Here is a 25818-nt window from a genome sequence, read left to right as displayed (position 1 = left end):
GACCTCGTCCGAAAGCTAGCAATAAATCATCTTATTTGTATCCCTAGCCATCACAAATGTACATTGTTTGAAGTACACTTTTTAAAGTCTCATTAACAAAGGGCAATGACAATAAGCCCCCTATGGTGAACGAGAGGCATGTAGAATCATGATAGTTTTTAGTTCATTGTTCGCCGGTAGAGGGTCTTGCATGCTCTGGGCATTGCTGAATCAAATTAACGAAAGGAGCCAAAAGATTAGTTGTTTGTGAGTGAGTTGAGTTCTGGGCATGTCCACACACACACAAAAAGGTGTTTCAGGGTGGAAAATGTATCCCACTCTAATTTACCATGTCTGAGAGAGAGTCCTGTCTGGATCCGCTCAACACACACACACACACACACACACACACACACACACACACACACACACACACACACACAGGACATTCCACAGACACCGGGCAGGACTCTTGCACCCACGCTACCCTGAGGTGGGACAGTGCTTACACACACATCTCTGTTACCATGTAGAGTGCATTCAGAAAGTATTCGGACCCCTTGACTTTTCCAAATTTTATTACATTACAGCCTTATTATAAAATGTATTAAGTCGTTTTTTTCCCCCTCATCAATCCACACACAATACCTCATCATGACAAAGCAAAAACCGGTTTAAAAATGTTTTGCAAATGTAAAGAAGGAAAAAAATGATCTTACATTTCCATAAGTATTCAGACCCTTTACTCAGTGCTTTGTTGAGGCACCTTTGGCAGCGATTACAGCCGCTAGTCTTCTTCGGTATGATGCTACAAGCTTGGCACACCTGTATTTGGGGAGTTTCTCCCATTCTTCTCTGCAGATCCTCTCAAACTCTGTCAGGTTGGATGGGAAGCGTTGCTGCACAACTATTTATTTTCAGGTCTCTGATGTTTGATCGGGTTCAAGTCCGGGCTCTGGCTGGGCCACTCAAGGACATTCAGAGACTTGTCCCAAAGCAACTGCTGCGTTGTCTTGGTTGTGTGGTTAGGGTCGTTGTCCTGTTGAAAGGTGACCCTTCACCCCAGTCTGAGGTCTTGAGCGCTCTGGAGCAGGTTTTCATCAAGGATCTCTCTGTACTTTGCTCCATTCATCTTTCCCTCGATCCAGACTAGTCTCCTACTCCCTGTCGCTGAAAACTACCCCACAGCATGATGATACCACCACCATGCTTCATCATAGGGAAGGTGCCAGGTTTCCTCCAGTTGTGACGCTTTGCATTCAGGCCAAAGAGTTCAATCTTGGTTTCATCAGACCAGAGAATCTTGTTGAACCTGAGCTCAATTTCAAATCTTATAGCAAAAGGTCTGAATACTTGTGTAAATATTTTAGGTTTTTATTTTTAATACATTTGCAAAATTGACAAATCCTGTTTTTGCTTTTTCATTATGGGGTATTGTGTGTAGATTTATGAGGAGGATTTAAAAATATATATATATATATTTTAGAATAAGGCTGTAACATAACAAAATGTTGGAAAAAGGGAAGGGGTCTGAATACTCTTGAACGCGCTGTATGTACACACTATACACACTCCCATTGTAACATGCAACCACAATACCTCTCTCTCACCCTGTGGGTTCTTGTGCTGTAATTACACTGCTTATACCAATGTGACAGTCAAGCATCTAGAAAACCAACAGCCGTAAAACAGAACCGTTAATGCATTCATCCTGAGGAGAAAGTAGCTCGTCGTATTCTCCTGCTGCTGTGTCAGCTGGCTGCAAACTGGTCTGGTATGTCTGCGATGAGGACAATGGCAGCCAGTGATTAGCTTTGTTAGCTGCTGACCTTGCGGCCCAAAAGGCACGCTATTCCCTACATAGTGCACTACTGTAGATGGGGTCTGGCCAAAGGTGCTATTGGGACACAGCCCTAAGGTTTAGTTGTTATTGGTAATCTCTGGGGATTTCCATGCATTCAGAAACACTCTGGTTCCGTTGTTGCTGTTATGTGTATGAGTGCATGGTGACAGTGGTGCAGGGTGTGATAAACACACACCCACACGCACGTGAGCTAGGATATGAAGTGTTCCCTGCAGCCTCTGGTATGTATATTTTCAATATGACTAAACACACAAATGTTCATGCGCTAGTACACACATGCACGTCCACAGACACTGGAGTGGACTGATTGCTGCTGTAGTGGGCTCAGAGTTATTGTGGCTAAGTGTGTGTGTATGGCAGGCTCAAGCATAAAAGCGCTAAGCCTTTGGAAGTGATCTATGATACAGTACGTGACTGGTTTGTTTAAGGAGCATCTTGCTGCAAGGGCACACAGATCTAAGCACGGAGTGTGTGTGTGTGTGTGTGTGTGTGTGTGTGTGTGTGTGTGTGTGTGTGTGTGTGTGTGTGCGTGCGTAGCCTGTGTGTGTGTGTCTCTCTGTCTCTGTGCGTGCATGTGTGTGCGCAAGTATAGAGGAATCTCAATGCTAAGTGTTTGTGTTATCCTTCCCAGACGGCTGTGCTTCTTTAGACGTTAGATGAGCCTTGCTTTGTCCTAGCTGCCACGTTAACTCTTCAAGGCGTGGATTCTCCCTGCTCCACAGTTTCTATGGCAACGCACCGACCGCAAGGCTCCACGGTGTGCCTGTGAACGGGATTTATCACAGTGTGTGTGTGTGTGTGTGTGTGTGTGTGTGTGTGTGTGTGTGTGTGTGTGTGTGTGTGTGTGTGTGTGTGTGTGTGTGTGTGTGTGTGTGTGTGTGTGTGTGTGTGTGTGTGTGTGTGTGTGTGTGTGTGCGCGCGCACGTTTGTCTGTGTGCGCGCGCACGTTTGTTTGTGTTTGCTTCTTACTCAAGCGTTTGATTGTATTTCCGATATTTTTTGCTGAATCTATTAGCCAGGCACTGACACAGTTCACACTATTTATTTAGCATTAATAACTCACACCCATACAGCTATTACGGAGGACGCCGCCGAAATAGCAACGTTCAAAGATAGTAAAACAACGTCTTGTGCTTCTGACTCATCTGAGTCTGATATTGAACAATGCTTTTTATGTTAATGTTAGGTCACCTCATCATGTACTCTGATGTTTCTGGTGTTGTCATCATTGACGCTTAACATACAGGAGCTAATACTGAATAGTGTATTGAATAGAAAGCAGCACATCCAATCAGGCTCGTAAGAGAAGCCACACACTGTCTTATTGATGAGATGCTAAAAATACAGCATACTTTTTTTTAAGGGCATTAGTTCAAGTTCCAGTCCTTACAGATCTGAGAACACTAAGGGTCTAGGGGAAGGGATAGAGGCTAGGGGGAGGGATAGAGGCTAGGGGAAGGGATAGAGGCTAGGGGAAGGGATAGGGGCTAGGGGAAGGGATAGAGGCTTGGGGAAGGGATAGGGGCTCGGGGAAGGGATAGAGGCTAGGGGAAGGGATAGAGGCTAGGGGAAGGGAGAGGCTAGGGAAGGGAGGGCTAGGAAGGGATAGGGGGGGAAGGGATAGAGGCTAGGGAAGGGATAGAGGCTAGGGGAAGGGATAGGGCTGGGGAAGGGATAGGGGAAGGGATAGGGGGGGGCTAGGGGAAGGGATAGAGGCTAGGGGAAGGGATAGAGGCTGGGGGAAGGGATAGGGGGGGAAGGGATCGAGGCTAGGGGAAGGGATAGAGGCTAGGGGAAGGGATAGGGGCTAGGGGGAAGGGATAGAGGCTAGGGAAGGGATAGGGGCTAGGCGAAGGGATAGGGGCTTGGGGAAGGGATAGGGGCTATGGGAAGGGATAGGGGCTAGGGGAAGGGATAGATGCTAGGGGAAGGTATAGAGGCTGGGGGAAGGGATAGGGGAAGGGATCGAGGCTAGGGAAGGGATCGAGGCTAGGGGAAGGGATAGGGGCTAGGGGAAGGGATAGAGGCTAGGGGAAGGGATAGAGGCTAGGGGAAGGGGGGAAGGGATAGGGGCTAGGGGAAGGGATAGGGGCTATGGGAAGGGATAGGGGCTATGGGAAGGGATAGAGGCTAGGGAAGGGATAGAGGCTGGGGGAAGGGATAGGGGAAGGGATCGAGGCTAGGGAAGGGCTCGGGGAACGGATAGAGGCTCGGGGAAGGGATAGGGATAGAGGCTCGGGGGAAGGGATAGGGATAGAGGCTCGGGGAAGGGATAGAGGCTAGGGGAAGGGATAGGGGCTAGGGGAAGGGATAGAGGCTTGGGGAAGGGATAGGGGCTCGGGGAAGGGATAGAGGCTAGGGGAAGGGATAGGGGCGCGGGGAAGGGATTGAGTCTAGGGGAAGGGATAGAGGCTGGGGGAAGGGATAGAGGCTGGGGGAAAGGGATAGAGGCTGGGGGAAGGGATAGAGGCTAGGGGAAGGGCTCTGAGATGGAATCAGGTCTTGAAGTGAAATGGCATCCAGCTATGAATGTCTGTTTGACCGCAGTGATGATTGTAATTGTTGTGAGTACACAAACCAATTCAGGTTGTAACAGTATTTCTCTCTTCCTCTCTCTCTCCGTCAGGCCTGAGACCCAGCAAAAAGCCCCAGTGTCTGCCCCCCCTCTCCCGCCGCCCCCTCCACCCCCTCCTGAGCCGGCCGTCCCCCCAGAGCCAGAGGAGGAGATCCTAGGCTCTGACGATGAGGAGCAGGAGGACCCCGCAGACTACTGCAAAGGTGGAGGGAGACACACACACACACCTATGACAATCACACACATCACTCGTCTCCTTCCCCTTTCTCTCTACCTTTTGGACTCTCTCACTCACTGACTCACACACACGCGAACACACACGCAGGCATACACACATGCCCGCATACAACCCCCCCTCCCCAGACACATCGCTGTTACCCCATACCCCAATACACTTAAGCCCGTATCTTGTTCTCCTCTCTCGCTCCCTCTCTTTCTCTCTCTCTCTCCCGCTCTCTCTCTGTCTCTCTCTCTGTCTCTCTCTCTTTCTCTCTCTCTCTCTCTTTCTCTCTCTCTCTCTCTCTCTCTCTCTCTCTCTCTCTCTCTCTCTCTCTCTCTCTCTCTCTCTCTCTCTCTCTCTCTCTCTCTCTCTCTCTCTCTCTCTCTCTCTCTCTCTCTTCTCTTCTCTCTCTCTCTCTCTCTTCCTCTTACTCTCTCCCTCTTACTCTCTCCCTCTTACTCTCTCTCTCTTTCTCTCCCTCTTTCTCTCCTCTCTCTTTCTCTCCCTCTTTCTCTCCCTCTTACTCTGTCTCTGTCTCTCTCTCTCTCACTCTCTCTCACTCTCTCTCTTTCTCTCCCTCTTTCTCTCCCTCTTACTCTCTCTCTCTTTCTCTCCCTCTTACTCTGTCTCTGTCTCTCTATCCTCTTACTCTGTCTTTCTGTCTATCTCTCTCTCTCCCTCTTACTCTGTCCTCTCTCTCTCTCTCTCTTGCCCTCTCTTTCTCTCCCTCTTACTCTATCTCCTTTATCTTCCCTGGGTTATAATGTAATTTGTAGCGGTGTGACTCTTGCCAGCAACTCTGTATGCTTGGCACCAGCACCAAGGCTCAAGGTTGTTGTCTGTGCCAAGAGGGAGTGGCCTCTTCACGGAAGAGACACATAGCTCTAAGGAACTGGGGAGACTCTTCTCCCATAGGGTTTACGTCTGTCTATCTCTCCATCGCTCTTCCCCTCTTTCTCTCATTCGTCCTCTATATCCCTCTCCCACAGGGTTTCACAGGATTGGCTGAAGACTGAAGATGCTGTCGCTGTGTCTCTCTTCCTCTAGCCTCCTCTCATTTTCTCTGTTTTAATCCACCCCCACCAATGGCATCATTTCAGATTGTCTCAAAGTATCAGTATCCTGATTGTCTAGATCCACTTTTAACAGTCTCTCTCTCCGTCTCTTCCTCTCTCTCTCAGGTGGATACCATCCGGTGAAGATAGGGGACTTGTTCAACGGGAGGTACCACGTAATACGCAAGCTGGGCTGGGGTCACTTCTCCACTGTGTGGCTGTGCTGGGACATCCAGTGAGTCACACACACACACTGCAGTTGCACATAGTGCCAAAGTGTTAACAGTATTAGTGTCAGAATATCACCTTTCACTAGGTTACATCACACTTCGCCCCAATTCAATCACTTACACAGTAAAATCCTTGTCAGCTCGGGGGTTTGAACTTGCAACCTTCCGGTTACTAGTCCAACGCTCTAACCACTAGGCTACCCTGCCGCCCCAGTGTTGAATAGCTAGCTCCGTTGTAGTCCATAATGTCCTGTATGTGACACTGTTTGCTGTTTCAGGGTGAAGAACTTTGTGGCGATGAAGGTGGTGAAGAGTGCTCAGCACTACACAGAGACAGCCCTGGATGAGATCAAACTGCTCAGATGTGTGAGTAGGGGACTCTGGGTCATCAAAATGTGTGTGTGGAACGTGTGTGTGTGTGTGTGTGTGTGTGTGTGTGTGTGTGTGTGTGTGTGTGTGTGTGTGTGTGTGTGTGTGTGTGTGTGTGTGTGTGTGTGTGTGTGTGTGTGTGTGTGTGTGTGTGTGTGTGTTTCCCCATGTGTTTCTCACACCTCTCTCTCACACACCCTCCGTCCTCTCCAGGTGAGAGAGAGTGACCCCTCTGACCAAAACAAAGAGATGGTGGTTCAGCTGATTGACGACTTCAAGATCTCTGGAATTAACGGAATACGTATCCTTATCAGCAGAGGGTGTGTATGTGTGTCAGGGTTTCCGTTAGCTAATAATAGCCGGCTTTTGGCCGATACATTTTTTTGAAAAGCCGATAAATAAAATTGCTGCCTGCCAATTGTCCTGGAAAAGAGGAAATAATCCCATTGCAAAATAATGCTTTTTAGCATATTCATTGATAAAAAAAATACCAGTCGATTTAAATACGTTTGACTGGTCATGCTTATTGGTCTATAGGGCAATTTGCATAATTGAGTGGAATTAAATTGGCATGCGGGTACAGTGTATTTGTTATGCACCTTGTTTATCGCACGCGTACAGATGCAGAGCGTAAAATCTGTCAGGCAGCTCCAGAGCTGCTGCTACAGCATCTCATACCGCGAATGGAAATGCAACAGAAGGCTTCATCAGTGCGTTACACACCGCTTTGCAATGACCTGGAGGCCGAATGCATTTTGATAACATATACTTAACTGTTTGAAGCCTGAACATTTTACTACATATAATGTAGTAATGTGTGTGTGTGTGTGTGTATTCATGAGTGCAGAAACATGCAGAAAACAGTGCAGAAACATTCTGTTTGTTACCTATGACTTCCTCTATGTGCATTATAAAGCCGGGTTCCTCCTTGACCAGCTGTCCCAGATGTGTGTATGGTGTTTGAGGTTCTGGGGCACCACCTTTTAAAATGGATCATCAAGTCCAACTACCAGGGTCTTCCTCTACCCTGTGTCAAGAGTATTATCAAACAGGTATGCCACACGCACACACACACACACACACACACACACACACACACACACACACACACACACACACACACACACACACACACACACACACACACACACACACACACACACACACACACACACACACACACACAAATGTTCACCAACACCTGAACACACATCCTCATCAATATCCTTTCACACATACACACACACATTCACACGTCACATTCACTTCCATCAACACTCTTTATTAGCACCATCAGAGAGGAACGCTAGGGATTTCCCCAGCCAGAGGCAGTACCTCAGGCCAGGCCAGGGTAGTACATGTTGTTGACTTCTCAAGGCCTTCACAGGCATTTCCCCTTCCCCCTTAAGAGCAGAGCAGCATGTGGACTGAACTTATCCCCACATCTCTGCTGCTGCTCAAGCAACTAAGCCGCTGCTTCTCCTACTTGAAAGGCCCACTGAAGATGAATAGAAACTGTTCTCAACGTCAATGCAAAGCGCCTGAAAACAAACACGGGCAACTGTGCAACACCCCCCCCACACCACACACACACACACACACACACACACACACACACACACACACACACACACACACACAAGCACGTGTAAACAACAAACAGAAAAACAACAGCAGCCTTGTCCCAAATGGAAGATGGCTAAGATGAAAGGAATGGTTCATTTAGCGTTGCATCGGTGCGTGTTTAATCTGGGATGGGTTTGTTTTTGTGTGTGTGTGCGTTTAGGTTCTGCAGGGCTTGGACTACCTCCACAGCAAGTGTAAGATCGTCCACACGGACATCAAGCCGGAGAACATCCTGATGTGTGTGGACGATGCGTTTGTCCGTCGCATGGCCGTGGAGGCAACAGAATGGCAGAAGGCCGGGGCGCCCCCACCCTCTGGATCAGCAGGTAGGATACAGACCATTGGGCACTGCCCACCTCCCCTCACTCTCTCTCTCTGTAGAAGAAAATATCAGAATAATTATAACCCAAAATCACAGTTTTTTCCTAAACCATCTGGCAAACTTTGAATGTGAACTATCCCTTTAAGCTACTGTATATACAAATATCAGTGGTGGGAAAAAGTACCCAGTTGTCAAACTTGAGTAAAAGTGAAGATACCTAAATAGAAAATGAAAGTCACCCAGTAGAATACTACTTGAATAAAAGTATTTGGTTTTAAATATACGTAAGAATAAAAAGTAAATGTGATTGCTAAAAAAAATATATATATATATGTGTGTAAATATCAAAATTAGAAATCATTTCAAATTCCTTATATTAAGCAAACCAGAAGGCACCATTTTCTTGTATTTTTCATTTACGGATAGCCAGGGGCAAACTCCAACAATCAGACATAATTTACAAACGAAGCATTTGTGTTTAGTGCGTCTGCCAGATCAGAGGCAGTAGAGATGACCAGGGATGTTCTCTTGATAAGTGTGTGAATTGGACCATTTTCCTGTCCTGCTTAGCATGTAATGTAACAAGCACTTTTGGTGTCAGCGAAAATGTATGGAGTGTCAAGTACATTATTTTGGAGTGTCAAGTACATTATTTTACATTTTCTTTCGGAATGTAGTGAAGTAAAATTAACAGTTGTCAAAAATATGAATTGTAAAGTACAGATATCCAAAACAGATACCTACTTAAGTAGTACTTTAAAGTATTTTTTACTGAAGTACTTTACACCACTGCCAAATATTTAGTTATATTGTAGCCTCATCCTCATTTCAGACTGAAGTGTTTTGGGAGTTAAACAGTGAATAGTGAATTGAATGACTTGTGGGTGTTCTTCCCTAAAGCCATGATCTGTACTTGACCTCAGGTTCAGTCTTTGTTGAATCAGTGCATGAGAGTCAAATCCATTATAGACCGTTTGATTATTATTGCTGAAAGACAAGATATATTGCTAGTATCGGGAAGTATCTGTCCCACAGTTTCAGTAGTTTGCAGTATAGTAGTAAGTATTGGTTCTGATCAGCAGTACCCTGATGTGTGTCAGTATATCTGTCACAGCATTAATTAATCTATTCATCAAACGGACTAATCAATCGGACGAATCAATCAGTTCGGCGGTCCCTTACTTTGTTGCTTCATCTTGCCAGCCTAAGCCAACCAGTCAATTTGGCTCGAGCTCTTTCCTAGTTTGATTGGCAGAGAGGTTGCTTGAGAGGTTGCGGCTCCGCTAAAAGCTAGCTGAGAGTGATTACGGAAACGTGCCTTTAGCAAGGAGAGAGAGGAGGACAGGGTGGGAAGCGGAGTTGTTAAGCGTTTTTTAGTCAGCTCACTCTTTGCTTCCACTCACATTCCCCTATTGTCTTAGGCCTGATGTTCCTTCAACATCCTCTTCAAAATCTACTGTTTGTTTGTCCTGTCACGTGTGTGTCACTAGCAGAGCCAGGGGTCAAGTAGTGTCGACATCACACTGCTGGACATTCAACTCATCCAATAGTATCCCTCGAAATTTGACAACTCTAAGTAGCTATAATTCCATGCCTTATTTTTCTTCACAAATCTCAAATCTCTAAATCTCTAAGTGTTCCATACACCGGTGGACACCACAGGAGGTTGGTGGCACCTTAATTGGAGAGGAATTGTATCAAATACATCAAACACGTGGTTTCCAGGTGGTTGATGCCATTCCACTGGCTCCGTTCCAGACATTATTATGAGCCGTCCTCCCCTCAGCAGCCTCCTGTGACTGACACATCTTCAGACTCCACGCACACCTATGAGTCAGGTGGGAATGATGAGGGCTGTATGTGGGCATTGCGTAACACATGGAGAAAAGGTTGATTGCTATGGATTTAGGACAAGGGAATAAAGCTGTCTGGAATGACTTTGAATACATCCTCCTTTCAACTCACACAGTTCACCCAAAGATTGGGTGTGTATTCTCATCGACGGGGCTGCAGTGGAGCAGGTTGAGAGCTTCAAGTTCCTTGGTGTCCACATCACCAACAAACTAACATGGTCCAAGCACACCAAGACGGTCATGAAGAGGGCACGACAATGCCCTTTCCCCCTCAGGACACTGAAAAGATTTGTCATGGGTCCTCAGATCCTCAAAAGGTTCTACAGCTGCACCATCGAGAACATCCTGACTGGTTGCATCACTACCTGGTATGGAAACTGCTCGGCCTCCGACCGTAAGTTACTACAGAGGGTAGTGAGAACAGCCCAGTACATCACTGGGGCCAAACTTCCTGCCATCCAGGAACTCGAAACCAGGCGGTGTCAGAGGAAGGCCCTAAAAATTGTTAAACACTCCTGCCACCCTGGTCATAGACTGTCCTCCCTGCTACTGCACGGCAAGCGGTACCGGAGCACCACGTCTAGGTCCAAGAGGCTTCTAAACACTCCTGCCACCCTAGTCATAGACTGTCCTCCCTGCTACTGCACGGCAAGCGGTACCGGAGCACCAAGTCTAGGTCCAAGAGGCTTCTAAACACTCCTGCCACCCTAGTCATAGACTGTCCTCCCTGCTACTGCACGGCAAGCGGTACCGGAGCACCAAGTCTAGGTCCAAGAGGCTTCTAAACACTCCTGCCACCCTAGTCATAGACTGTCCTCCCTGCTACTGTACGGCAAGCGGTACCGGAGCACCAAGTCTCGGTCCAAGAGGCTTCTAAACACTCCTGCCACCCTAGTCATAGACTGTCCTCCCTGCTACTGCACGGCAAGCGGTACCGGAGCACCAAGTCTAGGTCCAAGAGGCTTCTAAACAACTTCTGCCCCCAAGCCATAAGACTCCTTAACATCTAGTCGAACATCTAGTCAAATCCATCGCTACCCAGATAGATTTGCATTGCCCAACCCCCCTCTCCACACCACTGCCACTCTCGGTTGTCATCTATGTATAGTCACTTTAATTAACTCTACCTACATGTACAAACTATCTCAAACAACCGGTGCCCCCGCACATTGACTCTGTACCAGCACCCCCCTGTATATATTGTTATTTTTTACTGCTGCTCTTTAATTACTTGTTATTTTTATCTCTTATTCTTATCCGTATTTTTTTAAACTGCACTGTTGGTTAGGGGCTCGTAAGTAAGCATTTCACTGTAAGGTGTGTGTGACTAATATGTGACTAATACCATTTGACTTGATTTTTTATTTGAAGTCTTTAAGAGGGTCTAAAAGATATGAGGTCTTATTCAGGGGTACATATTACACAAGCGTGTGCGAGGGATGATCTGTTTGAAGTTGAACTTTCTCCAGACTCTGACTTTGTATGACTCTGTTTCATCCCCAACAGTCAGCACAGCACCACAGGTCAAACCGGTGAGTGGCCCAACGTTTTGTATTCACCTCATAAACAGAGGAAAAACCTGATTATGCTGTCCAATGATTTTTTTAAACTAATTTCAGTCGCTCAACAAATGGGCCAGTGTGTCACTAACTGTAATAGACCCCTCCTGTCCTCTTCCTCTCTCCTCTCCTCTAGGTGGGGAAGATCTCGAAGAACAAGAAGAAGAAGCTGAAGAAGAAGCAGAAGCGTCAGACCGAGCTGTTGGAGAGACGCATGCTGGAGATCGAGGCCCTGGAGAAAGAGGCTGAGAAACAGAGGGCCACAGAGGGCCCCGAAGGTGAGGGGTTGACCCACTCCCCAAAACACGCACCCCGCAACGCGGCACTGGGGCCCGCCGTCGCACTGGGTGAGAGCGATGACGACGATGATGACGATGAAGAGGATGGAGACGAGGAGGAGGAAGGAGAGGCAGAGAGGGAGAGGCCCACCAGGCTAACCAATCACACCTGTGAGTTGATGTGGTTTGACTGTCAATCAGTGTGGTGGTGGTGATGGTTTTATAGTCATTTCCTCAATGTGTTGGTTATTCACCCATTCAGTAGTGTGTGTGACTCAGAGCTGTGTGGAATGGGAGTGAATGAGAACTGGAGGAGGATGGGCCCGCCTCCAACCTTTCACACTAGGTCTTCTAGAGAGGAGCAATGCCAGGCTGATTCATAAACAACTACAGTCTAACCGAACCTCAATCTCGCTCTATCTTTCTCCCTCTTTCTTTCTCCTCTCTCTCCCTTCTCTCTTTTTTGATCCACTCTTTATCTCCCCCTCCGCCTTTCAGGTGCTGCCCTACCCCAGGAGCAGTCAGAGGTTCCCCCCATGCCAGAGGCAGCAGCAGAGCAGGAGGGGGAGCCCACCCCCAGCCCTGCTCCAGAGACAGAGACACAGACCCCCACACCCACTCCCACCACACCTGGGGATGGCAACACAGCCAATCCAGAGGGCCAGGCCGAGGAGGAGGACGAGAAGGAGGATTGGAAAGAGGCCGTAAAGGAAGAGAAGGAGGAAGAGGAGGAGGATGGGGAAGATGACGAAGAGGACTTGGTTACAGCTCCGGCCGAGCCGCCGCCGGCGGTAGAGAAAGAGGAGAAGGAGGGGAGAACAGAGGAGGAGGAGAAGGGTGAGGAGACCAAGGAGCAGGAAACGGACAAAGAGGAAGAGGACGACGACGACGATGACGACGATGATGACGATGATGATGATGATGAGGAAGAAGACGATGACGCCGATGAAACAGAGACTGGCGTTGACGACCTCAGCAACTCCACCTCCACCACCACGGGCCAGAACAACAACACCCACAAAACCAACGGCCACGTCCTACTGGGGGGTGAGGAGAGGGAGAGGGAGAGAGGTCCCAGAGCCAACCATCCAGTCCCTACCTCCTCCCCCATCCATCTGCACTGCCCCCTGGTGGAGTCAGAGTTCAGCTGCACGGACAGGGACCAAAGCTCCCTCAGCTCCTTCTATGAGCTCTTCAACGGCGAGGTGGTTACGCCAGGCCTGACCAACGGGGCGCAGCGCCACAGGGGCACGGCGCCACGCTTCCCAGAGTTGCCGCTGGACCCCGACCCGGGAATCACCGTCACAGTGGGCGGAGCAGGTCAACCGGGGGGCGCGACCTCCCCTCACAGCCCCTCTGCAGACCGCAGCCGTACTGTGTCGTTGTCTAGCACCGGGGACATGCCTAAAGGTGAGGCGTTTCTCCCTTTCTCTCTCTCTTGTTCTCTCTCGTTCGCTCTCTTTCGCACACATGTATGAACAACACAGATGTAAAGTACATGGAGTCACAGAGACACGCATTTGCTGTACATAATCTGCCTGTCCTTCTCGACAACATTAACCCGTTTATCTAAACTAGATGATGTGGTTCTAGCCAAGGCCAAAGCAGCAGACCTGCTGGTCAACCCCCTGGACCCCCGCAACGCTGACACACTCCGAGTCAAGATAGCTGACCTGGGCAACGCCTGCTGGGTGGTAAGACGTGTGTGTGTGTGTGTGTGTGTGTGTGTGTGTGTGTGTGTGTGTGTGTGTGTGTGTGTGTGTGTGTGTGTGTGTGTGTGTGTGTGTGTGTGTGTGTGTGTGTGTGTGTGTGTGTGTGTGTGTGTGTGTGTGTGTGTGTGTGCGCGTGCCTGTGGTGTTTTACAATAAAGTCATTTGCATTATAAACAGTAGTCGTTAAACTCTCTCCTTCCTCTCCTTTCTCTTTCCCAGCACAAACACTTCACAGAGGACATCCAGACCAGACAGTACCGCTCCATAGAGGTCCTGATAGGAGCTGGCTACAGCACTCCTGCTGACATTTGGAGCACCGCCTGCATGGTGAGCACACACACACACACACACACACACACACACACACACACACACACACACACACACACAGAGACAGACACACGCACACACAGAGACAGACACAGAGACAGACACACACGCACACACAGAGACAGACACACACGCACACACACACACACACACACACACACACACACACACACACACACACACACACACACACACACACACACACACACACACACACACACACACACACACACACTCAAACAAACACAGTGCTGATGGATGATCCTGACCTGTGTGTGTCCTGCAGGCGTTTGAGCTGGCTACAGGAGACTACCTGTTTGAGCCCCACTCTGGAGAGGACTACTCCCGGGATGAGGGTCAGTCTCTACATATTGCATTTCCGAATGGTTCAGACTCATACTAAACCTAATACGGCATAATACTGCACTTTATTGATCTACGCATGATTACAGTGGTAGAGGATTCAGCTGTTTTAATATTCGCTGTTGTTACCAATGATTTTGAAGGTGTTTAGACTGAGGAACCGTGTAGTTACAACTGTTGTTGATCTGTCGTTTTGAGATTTGCTCAACTGAATTAAGTGATAGCACTTAGTACGAAGGTAATACCTTGTAGTACTAGCAGATTGGAGATAGTATAACAGCTTCATTTGAAATACTTTGTATTGCAATGGGCCCAAAGTAGAACATTCTTGAACGGGTTAAAGATGTCACAACAGATTTTAGTATAGCCCCCTCTAGTTTTCCTATCCACTAGTGTCTCTCTCTCTATCCTCACCTTCTACATCTTTACCCTCACTCAACCTATCCCCGAATCTACATCTATACCTGACCTGACTCATCCCGCCTTGTCACGCCCTATCCCCGTATTTACATCCACACTCCCTACACCTCCCTATCCCCGTATTTACATCCACACTCCCTACACTACACCTCCCTATCCCCGTATTTACATCCACACTCCCTACACCTCCCTATCCCCGTATTTACATCCACACTCCCTACACCTCCATATCCCCGTATTTACATCCACACTCCCTACACCTCCATATCCCTGTATTTACATCCACACTCCCTACACCTCCATATCCCTGTATTTACATCCACACTCCCTACACCTCCATATCCCCGTATTTACATCCACACTCCCTACACCTCCATATCCCCGTATTTACATCCACACTCCCTACACCTCCATATCCCCGTATTTACATCCACACTCCCTACACCTCCATATCCCCGTATTTACATCCACACTCCCTACACCTCCATATCCCCGTATTTACATCCACACTCCCTACACCTCCATATCCCCGTATTTACATCCACACTCCCTACACCTCCATATCCCCGTATTTACATCCACACTCCCTACACCTCCATATCCCTGTATTTACATCCACACTCCCTACACCTCCATATCCCTGTATTTACATCCACACTCCCTACACCTCCATATCCCCGTATTTACATCCACATACACCTCCATATCCCGTATTTACATCCACACTCCCTACACCTCCATATCCCGTATTTACATCCACACTCCCTACACCTCCATATCCCCGTATTTACATCCACACTCCCTACACCTCCATATCCCCGTATTTACATCCACACTCCCTACACCTCCATATCCCCGTATTTACATCCACACTCCCTACACCTCCCATATCCCCGTATTTACATCCACACTCCCTACACCTCCATATCCCCGTATTTACATCCACACTCCCTACACCTCCATATCCCTGTATTTACATCCACACTCCCTACACCTCCCTGTATACCTACACCTTACATCCACACTCCCTACACCTCCTATCCCGTATTTACATCCACACTCCCTACACCTCCATATCCCCGTATTTACATCCACACTCCCTACACCTCCATATCCCTGTATTTACATCCACACTCCCTACACCTCCATATCCCTGTATTTACATCCACACTCCCTACACCTCCATATCCCTGTATTTACATCCACACTCCCTACACCTCCATATCCCTGTATTTACATCCACACTCCCTACACCTCCATATCCCCGTATTTACATCCACACTCCCTACACCTCCATATCCCTGTATTTACATCCACACTCCCTACACCTTATCCCGTATTTACATCCACACTCCTACACCTCCCGTATTTACATCCACACCTACATTCACCTCCATATCCCCGTATTTTTACATCCACACTCCCTACACCTCCTATCCCTGTATTTACATCCACACTCCCTACACCTCCATATCCCTGTATTTACATCCACCTCCCTACATATTACATCCACACTCCCTACACCTCCATATCCCTGTATTTACATCCACACTCCCTACACCTCCATATCCCCTGTATTTACATCCACACTCCCTACACCTCCATATCCCTGTATTTACATCCACACTCCCTACACCTCCATATCCCTGTATTTACATCCACACTCCCTACACCTCCATATCCCTGTATTTACATCCACACTCCCTACACCTCCATATCCCTGTATTTACATCCACATCCTACACCTCCTATCCCTGTATTTACATCCACACTACACCTCCATATCCCTGTATTTACATCCACACTCCCTACACCTCCATATCCCTGTATTTACATCCACACTCCCTACACCTCCATATCCCTGTATTTACATCCACACTCCCTACACCTCCATATCCCTGTATTTACATCCACACTCCCTACACCTCCATATCCCTGTATTTACATCCACACTCCCTACACCTCCATATCCCTGTATTTACATTTACACCTCCATATCCCTGTATTTACATCCACCTCCCTACACCTCCATATCCCCGTATTTACATCCACACTCCCTACACCTCCATATCCCTGTATTTACATCCACACTCCCTACACCTCCATATCCCCGTATTTATCCATCCACATATCCCCTCCCTACACCTCCATCCATACACCTCCATATCCCCGTATTTACATCCACATCCACCTCCATATCCCCTATTTACATCCACACTCCCTACACCTCCATATCCCCGTATTTACATCCACACTCCCTACACCTCCATATCCCCGTATTTACATCCACACTCCCTACACCTCCATATCCCCGTATTTACATCCACACTCCTACACCTCCATATCCCCGTATTTACATCCACACTCCCTACACCTCCATATCCCCCGTATTTACATCCACACTCCCTACACCTCCATATCCCCCCCGTATTTACATCCCCACACTCCCTACACCTCCATATCCCCGTATTCACATCCACACACACTCCCTACACCTCCATATCCCCGTATTTACATCCACACTCCCTACACCTCCATATCCCCGTATTCACATCCACACTCCCTACACCTCCATATCCCGTATTCACATCCACACTTACACCTCCATCCACACTCCCTACACCTCCATATCCCCGTATTCACATCCACACTCCCTACACCTCCATATCCCCGTATTTACATCCACATCCTACACCTCCCATTTACATCCACACTCCCTACACCTCCATATCCCCGTATTACATCCACATCCACACTCCATATCCCGTATTCACACACTCCCCACCTCCATCCCCGTATTTACATCCTACACCTCCATATCCCGTATTCACATCCACCTCCATATCCCCGTATTTACACATCCACACCTCCATATCCCCTACACCTCCATATCCGTATTTACATCCACACCCTTTACATCCACACTCCCTACACCTCCCTATCCCGTATTTACATCCACACTCCCTCACCTCCATATCCCGTATTCACATCCACACTCCCTACACCTCCATATCCCCGTATTTACATCCACACTCCCTACACCTCCATATCCCGTATTCACATCCACACTCCCTACACCTCCATATCCCCGTATTACATCCACACTCCCTACACCTCCATATCCCGTATTCACATCCACACACTCCCTACACCTCCATATCCCCGTATTCACATCCACACTCCTACACCTCCATATCCCCGTATTTACATCCACATCCACATCCCCTCCATTCACATCCACACTCCACACCTCACCTCCATATCCCCGTATTCACATCCACACTCCCTACACCTCCATATCCCCGTATTTACATTTACACCTCCATATCCCCGTATTCACATCCACACTCCCCTTCACCTCCATATCCCGTATTTACATCCACACAGTCCCTACACCTCCATATCCCCGTATTCACATCCACACTCCTACACCTCCATATCCCTGTATTTACATCCACACTCCCTACACCTCCATATCCCACACTTCACATCCACACATCCACACTCCCTACACCTCCATATCCCCGTATTTACATCCACACTCCCTACACCTCCATCCCCGTATTCACATCCACACACTCCTACACCTCCATATCCCCGTATTTACATCCACACTCCCTACACCTCCATATCCCCGTATTCACATCCACATCCCTGTATTTACATCCTCCCTACACCTCCATATCCCGTATTTACATCCACACTCCCTACACCTCCATATCCCGTATTTACATCCACACTCCCTACACCTCCATATCCCCTGTATTTACATCCACACTCCCTACACCTCCATATCCCATCCATTCACATCCATACACTCCATATCCTGTATTTACACTCCCTACACCCTCCATATCCCGTATTTACATCCACACTCCCTACACCTCCATATCCCCGTATTTACATCCACACTCCCTACCTCCATACCTCCCTATACCTCCCCCGTATTCATCCATCCATTCACTCCCCACATCTATACCCACTCATCACGCCCCTATTCCCGTATTTACATCTATACCTGACCTTACGCCCTATCCCCCGTAGTTACATCTATTCCTGACCTGACTCACCTCCCTATCCCCGTATTTACATCTATACCTGACCTATTCATCCCGCCTTGTCACGCCCTATCCCCGTATTTACATCTATACCTGACCGGACTCACACGCCCTATCCCGTATTTACATCTATCCTGACCTGATTCATCCCGCCTTGTCACGCCCTATCCCCGTATTTACATCTATACCTGACCGGACTCATCCCGCCTTGTCACGCCCCTATCCGTATTTACATCCACACTCCCTACACCTCCATATCCCCGTATTTACATCCACACTCCCTACACCTCCATATCCCTGTATTCATATCCACACTCCCTACACCTCCATATCCCGCCTTGTCACGCCCCGTATTACATCTATACCACTCACACACGCCCCTATCCCTACACATCCATATCCCTGTATTCACATCCACACTCCTACCTGACCGGACTCCATCCCCACGCCCTATCCCCGTATTTACATCCACACTCCCTACACCTCCATATCCCCGTATTCACATCCACACTCCCTACACCTCCATATCCCTGTATTCACATCCACACTCCCTACACCTCCATATCCCCGTATTTACATCCACACTCCCTACACCTCCATATCCCCGTATTCACATCCACACTCCCTACACCTCCATATCCCCGTATTTACATCCACACTCCCTACACCTCCATATCCCCGTATTCACATCCACACTCCCTACACCTCCATATCCCCGTATTCATATCCACACTCCCTACACCTCCATATCCCCGTATTTACATCCACACTCCCTACACCTCCATATCCCTGTATTCATATCCACACTCCCTACACCTCCATATCCCCGTATTTACATCCACACTCCCTCCACCTCCATATCCCTGTATTCATATCCACACTCCCTACATCCCCCTATCCCGCTCATCCTCTATACCGGCTCACTCCTGGCCCCCACTCCCCACCCGCCCCCATGCTGTCCATCACGAAGCCCTAGTCCAGTTGACCTCCTGCACACTGTCACCTCAACCCTTTTGTTGACCTCATGTCCAGCCATCCACATTTGACTCCATAAATACCATGTTAACAATATTACACCACCACATACTTCACCAAAAGGGACTTGAACGATAATTCACCATACTATCGACATGAATGGCATGTAGTCTATATGTACGGATAGATACTGCCATGATATCTTCATTGACGACAATGAGAGCCACCATATTTGGGGACGAGTCTCTCAGATTAAAAGATAATAGATGCATGTCTCTCTACTCCAAACCCACGGCACTCTCTACTCCATCTCACCACCTCTGGTGTGGGGTCACTAACACTGAGCTCTCTGTCTCTCCCTCTTTCACTCTTTCCTCCTCTTCCCACCTTTGCCTTCCTTACTTGTCCTACTTTCTTGTTCTCCTTTTCCTCCTTCCTTCCTTCCTTCCTTACTTACTTCCTTCCTTACTTGCTTCCTTCCCTCTCCTCATCTCAATCCCCCGGTTCCTTGTCCTCCTTTTCCGCTCTCCTTTATCTTTTCACCCTATTCTCCCTCTCTCCTTCTCCTCCTTTCCCTGTTCCCCTTCCTCCTTTCTCCCTCTCTCCTCTTCCTCCCCTTCCTTCGTCCTTTCTCCCTCTCTCCTCTGTAGACCATATAGCCCACATCATTGAGCTGCTGGGCGTTATTCCACGGCACTTTGCGCTCTCCGGAAAATATTCCCGGGAGTTCTTCAACCGAAGAGGTAGCACCAGGGAAAGTTCTGGTGGGACGGAGACACACAGACGCCCGAGCACACACAGTGACTCAGACAGACAGACAGACATGAATATAGACACAGTGGAATGGGAATTGTATAAGCTGTCCAAAAGCAATAAGGGGTTTTGCAGCAAGTTGCCTGGCTGCCAAGACACCAATGGTGTGCACCAGAGGAGGCTGATGGTAGGAACTATAGTAGGACGGGCTCGTTGTAATGGCTGGAATGGAATAAATGGAACGGAGTCGAACACGTGGTTTCCATGTGTTTGATAGCATTCCATGATTCCATTCCAGCCATTACAACGAGCCCGTCCTACTATAGCTCCTCCCACCAGCCTCCTCTGGTGTGCACAGCTGTTCAAGACCGCACTTGAAGCAGGAACAATATGTCTGTTTGCTTTATTTCACATATTTAGTCATAGCCCCTCCAGTACCTTCTGGAGAGACTTACTGTCCCGTCAGTCGGTCTGTCCGTCTATCAGTGTGGTGTCTCCAGGTAGCAGTGTGTCCATCCATCCCTCCAGTGTGTGTGTGTGTGCATGCTGTAATGCCGTGCCTGTTCTCTTGTGGTGTGGGCTGTGGCGGCCGGGGTTCAGATCACATCGCTCTGATCACGGAGCTTCTGGGGAAGGTTCCACGCAAAGTGGTCGCCGCCGGGAGGTACAGCCGAGAGTTTTTCTCCAAGAAAGGTAACATCATGACGAGGTACTACCCCAACGAGGCAGACAGGAATACACAACAGTAACTATCTCTAAATATTAGTACATGTAACAAAGCTAGTCGTCGGTAGTATTTGAGTAGTGTGTCCACCTAGAAATACAAACAGTACATCCATTAGAAAATGTGCGTTTTCCAGCTTTGGTTATAAATATCTTGCTCGTTTCACCAGTATTAGCATAGTAACTTTATCCCTACCTGTACATATCTACCTTAATTACCTTGTACTCCTGCTCATCAACTCGGTTCTGGTACCCCCTCCCCCCCGTGTATTTTGCCAAATTATCATTACTCATTATTATCTTTGTATTATTTTTCTATTTTTCTCTCTGCGTTGTTGGGAAGTATGCATTTCACTGTTAAGTGTACGCCTGTTGTTTACGAAGCGTGTGACAAGCAAGATTTGATTTGAGCCACTTGACTGAGCTCTGAGTACTATGCTCTACGCGTCTACGGCCTGTCTACCAGTCTATGTGTGTTACCTCTGTGTCTCTCTTTGGTAAGTGTCTGTGTTTTCAGAAACGGTATGCTTACCCTGCTGCTAGCCTGCTTCTCTCATGTTCCAGTCATGGGGCTCTAATATTCTGATTACAGCTCCTTTTCATTGATGTTCTCTGTCTCTCTCTCTCTCTCCCTTGCTCTATCAAAGGTCTCGTCTGGTGTAAAAGGATGTCTTAATTCATTCTCCTTTTATCTCTCTATGGTCTTAATGTGTTCGGACGGACTCAGTCGCTCGCTCCTCCAGGCCCTTGATTTGCCTTTCTTGGGCCGTGTCTCAATAGTCTTCAGCTTGTGTCCTTTCCTTCATCTATGGTATGTTAAATAATGACAATAATTACAGTGAAAGCGATGTGAGGAAGCCTTGCTTCCACCAATTCAGTGTAGATGAAAGCAAAGAGACATGGGAAGGATGCCACTGTGGAGTATTGAGATGCAGCCCGGGTTCTACTCTCTCTTCTCTGTCTCTCTCTTAATCTCTCTCGCTTCTCTCTCTCTCTCGCTTTCTTGCTCTCTCACTCTTTCGCGCTCATGTCTTTACAAATCATAGCTCTTTAACTAATTACTCTTCCTTTCTCTCTCTCTATTTCTCTCTATCTCTCTACCTCCCCCTGTAGGTGAGCTGAGGCACATCACCAAGCTGAAGCCCTGGTCCCTGTTTGATGTGTTGGTGGAGAAGTACGGCTGGGCCCCTGAGGATGCCGGCCACTTCACCCACTTCCTGCTGCCCATGCTGGAGATGGTCCCCGAAAAGAGGGCCTCGGCTGGGGACTGCCTCAGCCACCCCTGGCTCAACTCGTAGCGGCACCAGCCCCCCCCACACACTGCTCAAAGCTAGGCACTCAAGACTGGAGGGAGAGGGGGGAGGAGGAGAGGGAAATGGGAGACTTTCTTGGTCCTGCCCTGCCTCGCCCTGAGCCCTCCACACACACACACATATACACACACACATAGGTATGCACACATGTAAAACAGACACCCGCAGAGCCTCAGCAGGTAGAAACAACAAGGCTGTCATCGACCAGATAGAGAAAAGCTGCCCCTCTGCGGTCCTCCCCATAAGTCCCATACAACCCCTCACAGGAGGAATAGAGCGGCCCAGGAATGGAGTTGGACGGAGTTAAACTTCCACGATTCTAGACAGGTAGGACAGAGATCCCTGCACAACATGGGGAGCAGCCATGGTCAGGACTGTGTCTTCCAAGACATCTCCTACTTAGAAAGGCCATGCAGTCTGAACAGAAACTAACCCGCTCATATGAATGGGTTGTCCTGACCAGTCTTATCCTGAACCTAGACCTGTCCTCCACCCTGGGATTCCTATTGGCAGTCAATGAGCACCACAGAATGCTGACTGTGTGATAGCTCCATCTGCCTGACCTTACAACAGCACGGCCTAAACCTGCTGAGGCAGAAGTGTGTGTATGTGTGTATGTGTGTGTGTTATTAGTCTGGGTCTGCACTGCACATTCTGTAGGTGCAACAGGCAAGTGTATGTACATCCCTCTCCTACAAAGGCACAACAAGACTTCCAAATTAGGAGTCGGCCCTTCACATTACTCCTCTCATCCCTCTCCAGCCCCTGCCCCCTCCCTCACTCTGCAGGAGTACTGTGCCCCCCACCCCTGCCCAGGACTGAAGCAGTGTTGTTGAACTGTTTACATCCCCCCCAAAGACCCAGTCCCCTGCCCTGTTCAGCCCCCCTAGCCACCCAGCCAACAACACAGCTCCAGTCCCATCCCCAGCCACCAGGGTGTCCCAGAACTGAACTGCTACCACACAGACAGACATACAGACAGACAGGGCATGGAACAAACAAAGATCCTAAAGACTGATACTCGATGAGCCGGACTGCTTGATCTGTAAAGAGTTTAACTGTTGGGAAAAGGAGTGACGTGTACGGAGAGGCTGATTGACAGGAAGGGGTGATGATGGTAATGATGGACGGATGTTACTTAAGAGTTGTACATTTCATTGGTTTGTTTGTTTTAGTTTTCTTCCTGTCTTTTTATTTCAAAAAGTGAAAGGAGTCACCTTTTTGGTGCCCCGTGTGAGGTTATCCAAAGTCCATTTTTTCCTTTTTCGAATCCTCCCTCCCTTTGACATTCCTGATTCAGTCACACCATTCCTGACCTCTTTTCATTTTTATCCGTAAAACAAGAACAATCCTTATGAGTCCCTGTGGCGTGGCACGTTTACCAGATATGATTATTCCCCCCTGTAACATTCACAGGAAAACCTCAAACTTGATCCTTAGCTTCTCCAGAAGGGGTTAGTCAAATGGAGGTTGCACTTGTCTTTGTAGATGTTGTTCAGGGATATATCTTTGTACATAACTCTGAGATCTGGTTCTGGAGATAAGACCGACTTACAGAAATGAAGAAAAAAAACACATGCATCATTCCTAAAAGAGGCTGTGACATGGACATGGATCTGTCCTCCAGAGCAGACAGTGGCGAGAGGCTGAGCCATTCTGGAGGCCACCAGAATATGAAACTGTGCCACTCTGTGGCTGATGAGGGTACTGCATTCCTGCACACTGCAGCGCCTCTCAGTGCCAATGCTTCTACGTTCCACTCCACTTCTCTCTCTCTCTCACACTCATCACAATTAGTCCAGTTGCCTATTTTTCGCAATAAAATAAAAGTGAGTATAAGTAAATGGTGAGATATTTTTTAAAATATTTAATTAATTTAAAGAAGAAAAAAAAGATACAAAAATTATCTGGTTGTTGTGAAAGTGACCGAATCTCGTCCTGTTGAGGTGATTGTGTTTGTCTGTTTTAGAGATGTTATTTCTTTTGTAATTATTATTGTTATATTATTATTACTGTAATTGATCTGATTAGTTATTTTTTACTCAGTTGTCACCTCTTCCTCCCCTCTTACATGAACAGTGCTGCTCTATTTGGACTTGTGACGGTGATGAAATTGATCAAACATTTTTGCAATAATAGTAAATTATGATTTTTTTGCACCAAAAGCTCCTGATCTCACTCTCAGCCATGCTGACTGTTCTTCCTGACATCGATAGAATCGCGTCTCTTTTCTGTGTTTTTCATTGACAGATTTAATAAAATTGTAAATTAATGGAGTCTTGATGTGGTCTTTGACAGTTTACAGCAGTTTTCACTCAATACTCCTAATATTGTAACTTGTGTATTGAGGATAAGAGACAAAAGCTGAGATTTTGATGCATTTTCAAACCAGCCTTGAGACATGCATATAAAATATATTTCACTAGCGAGTGTAAAAAGACGACAACAACAAAAACTTCAAAATGGCAATGTATTGTTATCACTCAGAATGCCGAGGTCAGTTGACTTGACACACCCTATTACATTCTAATACTCACTAAACGATTCAGACAACATTATTCTAACTCCATGACATTGCATTATTCCAATTGCACGCTGAAAGATTATCCGAACAATACCCTGAGATTACTGGAATAGTATAAAATAATATTCTAAGGATCGTCACTAAATCAGATATATGTTAAAACTCACTTCTATTTTAATGAAGGGAAAATACTCTGCAGTGTTTACAGATAGTGTAAAGCACAACTGTCAGTCCGTTTTAAAACACAGGCAAATTACAAAGCACCTTCAAGTATAAATGCTGATTGTCTGACCAGCAGGGAAATAGTGGAATACCTAGGATAGGGTAAGTAATCCTTCTCACCCCCCTAAAAAGATTTAGATGCACTATTGTAAAGTGGCTGTTCCACTGGATGTCATAAGGTGAATGCACCAATTTGTAAGTCGCTCTGGATAAGAGCGTCTGCTAAATGACTTAAATGTAATGTAAATGTAGTGTTCAAGGCAAAAGACTTACATACTGTGGGACTATAGAACAGTTTACCATGGTAGTTATTGAAATATTTGGACACCTTAACCAAGCAATGATTCACATTTCACCGCTAAAAGGTACATTCACTAATATAACATGCAGAAGGCCAGGAGTTTTTACCAACCACCTGACCAGGACTTACTCTGGGCCCTTACAAGATCAAGAAGAACTCTAGACCCTAAATATGAGGCATCGGTGATAGTGTTT

General features: G+C 47.5%; 1 protein-coding gene and 1 long non-coding RNA gene across 56 annotated transcripts in view; one reads left to right on the top strand and one right to left on the bottom strand.

Moving 5' to 3' along the window:
* Nucleotides 1–24853, top strand: part of LOC118396227 (SRSF protein kinase 2-like) — an 81377-nt gene extending 56524 nt beyond the window's left edge. For 3 of the 6 annotated variants that reach the window (XM_052465619.1, XM_052465622.1, XM_052465624.1), the window contains 14 exons: nt 4470–4621; nt 5820–5928; nt 6202–6289; nt 6506–6593; nt 7238–7344; nt 8079–8244; nt 11600–11625; nt 11789–12101; nt 12429–13340; nt 13509–13624; nt 13862–13969; nt 14259–14328; nt 21142–21234; nt 22378–24853. In XM_052465619.1, the coding sequence (XP_052321579.1) occupies nt 4470–4621; nt 5820–5928; nt 6202–6289; nt 6506–6593; nt 7238–7344; nt 8079–8244; nt 11600–11625; nt 11789–12101; nt 12429–13340; nt 13509–13624; nt 13862–13969; nt 14259–14328; nt 21142–21234; nt 22378–22562 (2533 nt within the window). In that variant the 3' untranslated portion in view covers nt 22563–24853. Of the gene's footprint in view, nt 1–4469; nt 4622–5819; nt 5929–6201; nt 6290–6505; nt 6594–7237; nt 7345–8078; nt 8245–11599; nt 11626–11788; nt 12102–12428; nt 13341–13508; nt 13625–13861; nt 13970–14258; nt 14329–20438; nt 20532–21141; nt 21251–22377 lie in introns of all 6 variants that reach the window. The other 3 variants (XM_052465621.1, XM_052465620.1, XM_052465623.1) reach the window with 3 other exon arrangements.
* LOC127908210 (uncharacterized) lies at nt 14747–20081 on the bottom strand. 50 transcript variants are annotated; one of them, XR_008066350.1, is made up of 11 exons: nt 19630–20081; nt 19519–19555; nt 19371–19481; nt 17210–17324; nt 16983–17056; nt 16533–16717; nt 16355–16465; nt 15825–16083; nt 15527–15637; nt 14905–15422; nt 14747–14862 (listed from the first exon to the last, which is right to left on the bottom strand). It is a non-coding gene; the product is annotated as an uncharacterized LOC127908210 (long non-coding RNA). The 50 variants fall into 50 exon arrangements; XR_008066315.1 differs by lacking the exon at nt 19630–20081 and adding an exon at nt 15676–15749 and having other exon boundaries at nt 15564–15637; nt 15862–16083; nt 19371–19610; XR_008066311.1 differs by lacking the exon at nt 19630–20081 and having other exon boundaries at nt 14771–14862; nt 14900–15015; nt 15090–15422; nt 19371–19610.
* Nucleotides 24854–25818: the final 965 nt, after the last annotated feature.

Source organism: Oncorhynchus keta, chromosome 17, assembly GCF_023373465.1.
Source record: "Oncorhynchus keta strain PuntledgeMale-10-30-2019 chromosome 17, Oket_V2, whole genome shotgun sequence".
NCBI lineage: Eukaryota > Metazoa > Chordata > Actinopteri > Salmoniformes > Salmonidae > Oncorhynchus > Oncorhynchus keta.
Note: the sequence above shows the minus strand (reverse complement) of the source record. Positions and strands in the feature narration are given on the sequence as shown.